The sequence below is a fragment of the Trachymyrmex cornetzi genome, unplaced genomic scaffold (genome assembly GCF_001594075.2).
Source record: "Trachymyrmex cornetzi isolate Tcor2-1 unplaced genomic scaffold, Tcor1.1 scaffold570, whole genome shotgun sequence".
NCBI classification, from domain to species: domain Eukaryota; kingdom Metazoa; phylum Arthropoda; class Insecta; order Hymenoptera; family Formicidae; genus Trachymyrmex; species Trachymyrmex cornetzi.
This window is the reverse complement of record NW_017299883.1, coordinates 629,917-639,803: the sequence shown is the minus strand read 5'-3', so window position 1 is coordinate 639,803 and position 9,887 is coordinate 629,917. Positions and strand designations below refer to the sequence as shown.

Genomic DNA, 9,887 nt, shown 5'->3' with positions numbered 1-9,887 from the left:
TATTTCGGAAATAATTTTCATTCGCAAACAAAAAATAGTTTAAATTTACAGACTGACACTGAACTGTTAGACAGTGATTATGACCGGAGACGTTACGAGTCACTGAGTAGGTACGCTCCAGCGTAGGGCGCAAAATTATAATAGGCAGCGCTACTCTTGTAAATACATACCATAAAGCTCTATCTTACTTGATATTTTAAATGAATTAGCTAAAAGTGGTTTTCTGGAAATCTTTTTAAATTTAGCCATGGCGTTACAGATCTTATTAACTTGCCAATGTCTGTGGCAACTACAGAGGCATCTTTCTCAAAATTAATAATAATAAAGAATTATCTGAGAAATACAATGGCGCAGACGCGGTCATGCAGTTTAGCTATGATATCAATTGAAAAAGAATTTGTGAACAGTTTTGATTATGTAATCAGTCTTGACAGTCCTACAAATTGAAGACGTAATCAGAATATTTTCAAAAATTAAAGCCAGAAAATGTAATAGTATGTTGCATTAAGCGTGAAATATATTATTATAAAAGAAAATATGAAATTTGTTGTATTCGTATTCCTGTGTTATGCAAATTGGTGGAAATTCCTATTTTTTTTTAGTTGTTGGTTCGTTGTAATTGGCGGGGAATTGGTGCTTCAGAGACTTAGCAATCCTTGTGATGGGGCGCAAAAGCAAATTCCAGTGTAGAGCGCAAAAGGCGGTTGTAACGCCTCCGCTTATGACAACCTATTGATTAACAAATAAAGCTTCCTCTCTTCAATGTTTTCTTTATCTGTGTTTAGTTATTTTACCGATACATATTGTTTTATTTGATAAGTTATAACTGTCGTTTTGTTAGCATGTCATTCTCATTACCTTTGACGAAACTCATGTAAGTTAAATTAAATTTTATGTACGTATATTAATTTATTAAGCAATGTTCTGCGTTTATTAGTAATATATTGTATAGTGATGCTTTCATTTATTATTATATAGTGTATTGTTCGCGAATGTAAATGTGTGACATTGAAAAGGATCCGAACTAGGATCGAAACATTTGGAGTTTGTATGAGAGATTAAATGAAGGAAATACTTCACATCGAGATCCAGTGCATGGCTTACAAAGGCATTAATTCATTGAATAATTTATGGATTTATTAATTTAATTTAGGGAAGAAGGCTTGCATAATGCAATTCGCTCACGTGTATTCTTCATTTCAGATTAATTAAAAATTAGCTTCTTAAATTATATATAATTAGAATTATGATTTTTAAAATTAAAATTTACTTTGCAAAATTTTTTTTATTTTTAACGCTCTACGTGTTTATTGTTTCTAATCTTTATAAGACAAGTAAATCAAATATAATTGTGATAGAAAACAATTTTACGTCGTACCAGTGATCAATCTCGATATTTAAATATATTAAATTTACAAACATGATGTAACTGGTATTTTTAAAACATTCTTAATAACGCTTCATAACAGTAGCGGTATTAGTATTCGCGGACACAGTGAGTTAATCGTATCTCCGAAACATTCAAATAATCAATTATTTTATCCAGATAATCCAGAAATATAACGTTTTTGGATTATTTGGATTGCAATATTTAATTTATATTTTACAAATTTCTTTATAATTATTCTATTCGAGCAAATTATTAAGTGTTATCTGCAACGAGAAATAATGGTATTGTAGTCGTTACTGACAGCACCAATACAAAATCAGTTATGTATTTATCTTTGTGAAAACATGAAGACTTTGACGCTAACTGTCGATCGCTAAAATCAATGAACTCAGAAGCGTGCAAGCGTGTCATCGCATATATCTCTTTGCCGTGAAATCGAACGAGAAATAACAGCCTTGCTTCGAAATTTGGGCGGGCACATCTTGACGGGAGTTCGCCAAGGACGAGATTCGAATCTGGAAAACGAACCGTTTCGCCTTAATTTTTTTGGCGTCCTAACACGTAGATATGGCTGCCTCTTGTTCTAGGACGCTTGTTCTTCAATCCGGAAGAGTCAAAAGAATAATACCATCGATCCCTGGAATCGATATGCTAACCAATCTCGCTCCCAATCGCATTCTTTCCTGGCAGAAGGAACAGATTATAATTCGAAGATCGACGAAAATCCTCTGCGTCTTCCGATTCCGGAAAGGCCTCGTCTTCGTCATTTTGGTTTCGATCCGGTTCGTCTTGACTGTTTATACCTGAGCGGGTTTTGCCTTGCCGACTACTAGCATTATCTTCTGCAACCGCCTTGTGGTGCTTACTGCAACAAGAGTAAACGAGATGTTATAAATGTGATAACCACGGTAACCCGAGGTTATTGGATGCAAGTGCGATTCTAGCAAAGGGAACGCGATAAATCGCGTCTGTTGGTTGCTAATATCTGAGATATTAGGGTTCTCTGAGAGAGATTCGATTTGGTATGTTTGAATGTGTCAGTGTGTCTGTAGTGTCGATGTGTGTGACGTGCGAAATCAAATCTCAATAATGTCCTAGTTAACTTAAGTGAAAGCACCAGCAATTACTCAATTAATTATTTGCGAGTAACGCGGTCGATAAAACGACGTTAAACTCTTCAAATTCGAAAAGGATGTATCAAGATTTTAGAGAATTATCCTAAATAATTAAAAAGATTATACTGTTGATTTGAACAAAATCACGATGTGCATCAAAACAGTCGTATGCTGATTTCCAAACCGAAGAAATGATAAGCGAGATGAACAGGCAGCAAACAAAAATTTAACTTTTATTTTCGAAAGCTTATAAATTATACAATATTGTTATAATATATAATATATAATATAATAGAAGACAATTAATAATTAAGATAGTGCGATAAAATGTAAATGTACAATAGAGCGAAAAGAAATTGTGATAACAACTAGAAGCATGCATACATGAATCGAGATCAATTTTGAAAGATGGGATAATCCTAGCAAATGTTCCAATCAGATAAGACGAAAAATAGGAAGCAAAGAAAATATATGGGTGCTAAACATGCGTGACATGACAAGAGTAAAATTATGTTACTGTGTGTTCTGAACCTTTGCCTTTTGTGGCCCCACGACTACCATCATCTTCTGCAAACTTTGGGTGACGGCGCCTGTGGGAATAAATCAATTATAGAATAAAAACAAAATAAAAGAAAAATCGTTCGTCACCGTAAAGATGACTCCTTAAATTATGAATTAAAACCAGGTAATGAACGCATGTCTTATTAAAAATCACTCTGGTTTTGATTAAAGTAAATTTAGAGCTCTTTTGTGATATTCTTCCTCTCTTTCTCTATCTTTCAGTTTCATTCTTAAAAATGATATGATCAATGTCTTAATACATTTTCACAAAATAAAGCGAAGGAAGTTATTTAATATTTTTTAACAATAATTTTTAACAACCAATATTGTGTCTATAAATGCTCGATATGTTAATATTTTGATTAAAGTTTATAATATATTATGTAGCATATCAGGTTACGTTCGTTAGACTTACCGACTCCTTTTTGGAAGAATTTCGGTTTGTTTTTCCACGAGATAAATACGAGGTAGACAGGTATGGAGGAAAATATCATCAGACAACCGTATCCTAAGACAATTGCTTTTGTGAGATATTAATTTTTACACAATCATATCACGAATCGTTAATGATGTGACGGATGCTCACCAGTTTCAACGGGACTCGCGTACATCGGAACAATCGTAACGAAGAGAGTGGCTAAGATGTAGAAGATCGGGAAAATGAGATTTACTTTGATCGGTCTCAACAGGTTCGGCTGGCTCCACCTGAGCCACGGAAGACACAACACGGAGACACCTATGCTGAGCTACAAGTTGAATTAAATTGTGTGTGATAAATGTAAATGGAAATTATAAATCTATTTAAAAATCAAAAGAACTTGTAAATAATTAAAATAATTACATAAAAAAATAACGTATAATTTATTATTAAAGCAGAAATATTTCAAACACTTGCTAAAAATAATATTGTTGATGAGATATCATAATTTTTTAAGATATAACGGATTAAAGTTGAAGTTATTTAACAATTAGAAAGTTAGAAATTATAATTTTATAAGAATCACATTATTTTTTCTAATTTAATAATGTACAAATGTATATTTCACGATATTAAAAGTAATGTTATCGCTTAGAATTAAAGTGCGCGTGTTGAAAGAGTTATCGAAAAGAAATCAAATATATATACAGATGCAAGAATCGACTGCAAATTTATAACTCAATTGCGTCAAGTGATCAGCTAATTGGAAAATTATTACTGTTCCAATTGAGCTAATTAATCGCGGGCGAGTACATAAGCTTCTAAGAAATATTTAGTGGTCGGACTATAATTACGCTACACGACCTTCGAATGAGGTATCATTCATATAACAAAGTCGGGAAGAAGGTCATTTGCTTTGTGTTAATTAATGGGAAAAAGAAATGTAAAGTCATGTTCATGAAACGGTATCTCTTCGACATCATAAAATTATTACACAAAATTTATTTTCGTTATAAAAGAAAGTCCGACGAGCGTAAAAATCGTACATACCCAGGTGGCGAAGCCGACATAATTGATAAGACGGAAAATGTTGGAAGAGCACAAGTACAGCATAGATAGTAGGGCCTGGAAAAAAATTGTGTTTTCAATTAAGGGTCCATACTTATGATAGAGTGCCTTTTCTAATTTTGACAAAGTAAATTTGCCCACCGCAACAAGTTTGACAATGGAAACAATTTGTCCGTTAGATTGTCCGCTCGTGTATTTATTGAATCTAACAGTAATCAAGTTGGTCAACAGGCGCGAAGGGTTGATTTGTACGTGAAAATTTTGTGTGTGTGTGTGTGTGTGTGTGTGTTGTTGTTGTTGTTGGTTGTTGTTTCGCGGTATAAAGATAAAATAATAAATCGAATTGAAATCAATTGTTGAAAGGAAATCATATATCTACTATGAATTAATTTATTAAGTTAATATAAAATTAAAATGTAATTAGTTAAAAATTAATAACTTTAACATTAATCTTTAATAATTTAAAGATAAATTCTTCAAAAGTTAAGTATTATCTTACACAAATAAAATTCAGATACGTAAAATACGATTTTACATATCTATGATTCAGTATTGTTGGTTGTTGGAAAAGAGTTACTACGTTATTAATAGAATGCATTTTACATGACGTAATAATACGTCACCGATTAATTCCATAGTCTTTAGCCGATTAAAATTTTTTTTTTTCAAATTAAGACAAGCTTTCGAATTGGAGAGAAGATCAGTTTACCATGCAAATTACAGCGGGCGCAGGTGTCAGTCTGGAAATTTGGATCATCGTCAGTATCTCTGGCATTTGACCCTCGCAGGCACCCGCATAGAAAAGTCGCGAGGACGTGAGTAAAATGCCGTTAACTGCGCCGAATGTAGATAGAGCTACGAAAACCGGTATCGTCCATGCCATTACGCCAAACAATCTGTTTGCGTATGTCTGCCAAATAAAGACAAGAGCTTTAGGTAACAAAGTAATTATACGTCTGCTAATAATAAGGCAGTTTAGGAGCTTTAAACAATTAACTAATTATTTTAGAAAATTATTAGTTCATACACACATAGATAATAGTTAATTTTAATACGGTTAATAAACAAAGAAGATAATTATTCAAATGTATAGAGACTAGAATAAATATGAACATTTATACACTTAGAAAAAAATGCTGTTGATTCAATTAAAGTCTATATTACGGGCTGTCACTAACATAAGTGATTAATTCACGTATATTTTTATTGACATAAAGGCATAAATTATTATTTCAATAATCAAGGCCTTTATGTCAATAAAAATTTTTTTTTCAGTGTAATGATTAGAATATACAGATAGAAATTATTATTTGATTATATTAAAGCAAGATTTAGTGTTTGTATTTTTTAAATTACATTTCTTCTGAGATTCTTAAAAGACTCCTTTTTTTATTGGAAAAGTATATTTGTTATTATTTACCACCGCCACAGCTTCGCTACCGAGCACTTCGACGGGACTAAGAGTAGTGTAAAAGGCCATGTTTGTAAAGACGTAGACAACCGTAACGAGAGTGCACGAAATGCCGATGGCCTTCGGTAGATTCCTAAATAAATACACAGTTATAAGCGTACAGGAGTAACATAAATTTTCTGCAGCGGCTATTGTCGCTGAATTAACGTTCAGTTATGAACTTCCTCTGAATCGCGTTTAATTTATTGCGCGACAGGCTTAGTTCTCACCTAACGGGGTCTTTCAGTTCTTCAATTATGAAGTTCAAGTAGTTCCAACCATTGTAAGCGAACAGGCCTGAATAAAAACTGAGCGCTATAGACGTGACTTCCGTGTTGCTGTTGTCAAACGTAAAGTACTGTGTGTGTCCTAGGAAAATAAATCATAAAGATCATGAATATCGAAAAATTATTGTTCTATTGAATGAGAATAATTAATTATTAATATTGTTAGCATTCAATGTTAATAATAAATGTATAATTTTAGTAGCAATCAATTTTTAACATTTTCTTTAATTTATTTAAGTACATTACGTAAAAACGTACGTGTAACTACAAAACGATATCTGTCATTTACATGTCTAAAACCGGGGGCATATTTTTCTGCTGGATTGCTAGCTAGATTAGAATCTTGTCACCGTATTGGCTTCGGTGCTGACAATGCCAGCATCGCAACCAATATGATAGCAAAAATCTAATCCAGTTAGCAATCCAGCAAAAAAACAAGCATCGTATATGCCGCTGACTTTAGTAACAATTTCTCACTGACATTTCGATTTCTTGTATTTCATAATTAGAATTTCTTTTTAATTGGTTCTTTAATGAATGAGGCTGGATTGAGCGGGATCATTAACGAAAGGCGAGCGTGAAGTTCAGTGGCGTGTAAGATCGGACGAAAAGTTTCGTCAGAATTGAGATGATTGTCGCATACCATGGTCAAGGAACCATTTGCTTCGCTGAATAGTCCAATTTAAGCGATTCCTTGCACGCACACCGACTACATCGCATCGCCTGCGCACCTTTTTGATTGGGTAAATTGTCTCGTCCGGGAAGTATACGATGCTGAAAAAACGTTTAAGTAACTTCCGTTGGACGGTTGATTCTTATAAAAAAAAAGCATTTTCCTACATAGACATTTTTCAAAATTACAATCTGAGATTGAATCATTCTTGATGCTAATTTAGTTGCAGATTGCTTACAAGAATTTTTCTTAGCTCCATATTTTTTTATATCTTCCATATCTTTTTTTCTCGGAAGGACGCTCGCACGGAATGCTAGAGATCGGGGTTCGAATCTCGGTCGAGATAATATTTTTCACAATACATATTAATTATTTACAGATTTTAATATGTCATTCAGCATTATTAAGATGCGTAAAAGCGCCGAAAGAAATGTTAAATTGCTGTGTCATTTTAACTCGTGATATCACTGCAGTAGTTTAATAAAGTTTGCGTTTTTAAGACTGAAAAATTATTTTGGTGCACAATTTGAAGGACTGCATACGTAGTACATAAATTCATACAGAATTATACAAGCACTTAAGATCCAGCTGGGCTATTATAAATGCATTTATTTCCTATTGATTATACTCCCACATGTATGTACGGTCCCATGAGATTTAATATTCTTTCTATTCTATTTCATACATATCTTTGAAGAAAATATTTAAAAAATTGATTGCTACTAAAATTATACATTTATTATGTTGAACATTAATAATAACAATAATAATTAATAACCTGTCGATCGAATTAATTAATTTATTATATACAACCTTATAATTTTATTCTTCGACGTCGGCAAGAATGAAAGGAGCGCGACGGGAGGCGTATTGAAAAAACGTTAGAACTATCGATCGATTAAGTTAGACAATTTATGAAGAGAAAGTCTCTCTGACACAAGAACGATTCTTTCGACTTGTTGAAAGTATATATATTATACCGAGAACTTCGATATTCCGTGAAATCGTTCGCATTAGGGGAACGAGAAAAGTTCACAATGCACGAAAAACGGAGAACATGATCACGTGACGCCGATTAGCATCGTTCGGGATCGTTGCAAATCGCTGCAAACTGCATGCGATCGAGTGATGTCGTTGACCTTTCACCTCATAATGCACTCTAGCAAGTCTATTCATTTTGTATTATTAATTTATCTCGCATACTACTTCGAAGATATTGGATAGAAAATGTTTAATTCTGTCTTCGTAAGAATATTTCGTGACATAAAGATATTAGGTATTTTATTTTATTCCGAATTATGTTATTGCTTATATTTTAAAATATAAATATAATATGTATTATAATATGTATCGTATAATATGTTTATATTTTTAAAATATTAATAGATTATGTAACTATCTCTTTGTATTGGATTTGCTATCTTTTTAGATTGAATATTTTGCATTGTAGATTTATTTTAAAGCATGATTAATTTACATGTTATTTTAACACATTAATATGTTTAAATGCATAATTTCCTTAGTCTTTATTTCCTATTTCTTGTTAATTTTTTTCCAAGCTTGTTTATCTTACAAATTAAGTATCGTGTGCAGAATTTTATCTCGTTATTATATAATTACAATAATGGACAGACTCACCAGTGCAAAGCTGATACGCTCCGGTGAAGATTATTATGAAAAGCGCGAGTAATTTCGCATACGTGAAGATGTCCTGCACTCTCGTCGCCCATTTGACATCCCAGCAATTTATGAAAGCGAGAATACCTGAAACAATCAATGCAAATAATCGAATTAATTACCATGCAATCAGGGGACGTATTCAACAATCAAGACGTATATAATTTCTTTAATTAAGAACAAGATTAAAAAGACATCTCTTGTATCGCTAATTTGTGAATAGGTAATCAAATTACTTTGTTTTCAACACATGATACATTGCTCACAGCAGGTGTGATATATGAACCTATTACGACACGCACGAATAAAATTAAGTCAATCTAATTAAGAGTCATGTGTGGTCACGAATGCCACTCGGTTTTACATGTGCCATTTACTTTGAAATACTTTACGACCTTTCGCTATAACTTTATACTAAAGAGAGGCCGTTTTTTAAATCGTGCTAGCTTTAATCGGATTGGTTGCACACACGATTTCATTGCTTTATCAATATCTATCGAATAGAATAGATTACATGGTAATTATTAACTTATTTTAGAAAAATAGGATATATACTTTAATTTATAAGGTAAGGGAGAACCTTTGTAGTCGGTTTTCTTTTTTTTTTGTCTATTAACGATTCCGTAAAAATGAAAATCGTTATATGAATTCATTGGTATAATTTATTGGCGCAAGTTGAACTACAGCAAAAGTGTGATAATTTTTATAATAGTTTTTATAATACTATAATGTAACTGCCTATTACGGTCCGAGTTAGGAAAAATGCGTTTATCGTAGAAATAGAAAGTATTAAGAATGGTTGTTTTATTTATCAATTTAATTTACTTTTATTTTATTTTTATATCCATAAAATATAAAAATTAATTTTACATCATAAATAAAGTGACTACAAAAAAAGCTGGAATAGTGACTTAAGTCCAGCTTTTTTTACGGTCACATTATTTATGATGTAAAATTGATTTTTATTTTTTATGAACATAAAAACAAAATAAAAGTAAATTAAATTAATAGATAAAACAAACATTCTTGATATTTTCTACTTCTATAACAAACTCATTTTTCCTAATTTTGGACTTATGCCACTTATCAATTAAGGGGCTCATATGTACTTGCATATACTCGTATACCATATTGTAGTCTTTTTCAAACTGCGCACCGAATTGTTTTTCCGGACTAAATAAACGCAATTAAAACTATTCTAGTAATCGCGAATTAAATTGACAAGCAATTTTTTAATAATTTGATGCT

At 32.1% G+C, this 9,887-nt stretch overlaps 1 protein-coding gene across 2 annotated transcripts in view; it reads right to left on the bottom strand.

Annotated features, from left to right (window-relative positions):
* Positions 1-1,931: 1,931 nt before the first annotated feature.
* The window catches only part of LOC108766193 (Y+L amino acid transporter 2), a 53,813-nt gene continuing 45,857 nt past the window's right edge, over positions 1,932-9,887 (bottom strand). The window contains exons 4-12 of one of the 2 annotated variants that reach the window (XM_018515350.1): positions 8,601-8,726; positions 6,233-6,371; positions 5,973-6,096; positions 5,262-5,462; positions 4,535-4,609; positions 3,653-3,812; positions 3,482-3,574; positions 3,023-3,095; positions 1,932-2,255 (exon numbers count right to left, since the gene is read on the bottom strand). In XM_018515350.1, coding sequence (XP_018370852.1) covers positions 2,042-2,255; positions 3,023-3,095; positions 3,482-3,574; positions 3,653-3,812; positions 4,535-4,609; positions 5,262-5,462; positions 5,973-6,096; positions 6,233-6,371; positions 8,601-8,726 — 1,205 coding nt within the window. In that variant the 3' untranslated portion in view covers positions 1,932-2,041. The remainder of the gene's footprint in view (positions 2,256-3,022; positions 3,096-3,481; positions 3,575-3,652; positions 3,813-4,534; positions 4,610-5,261; positions 5,463-5,972; positions 6,097-6,232; positions 6,372-8,600; positions 8,727-9,887) is intronic. The other variant, XM_018515349.1, reaches the window with a different exon arrangement.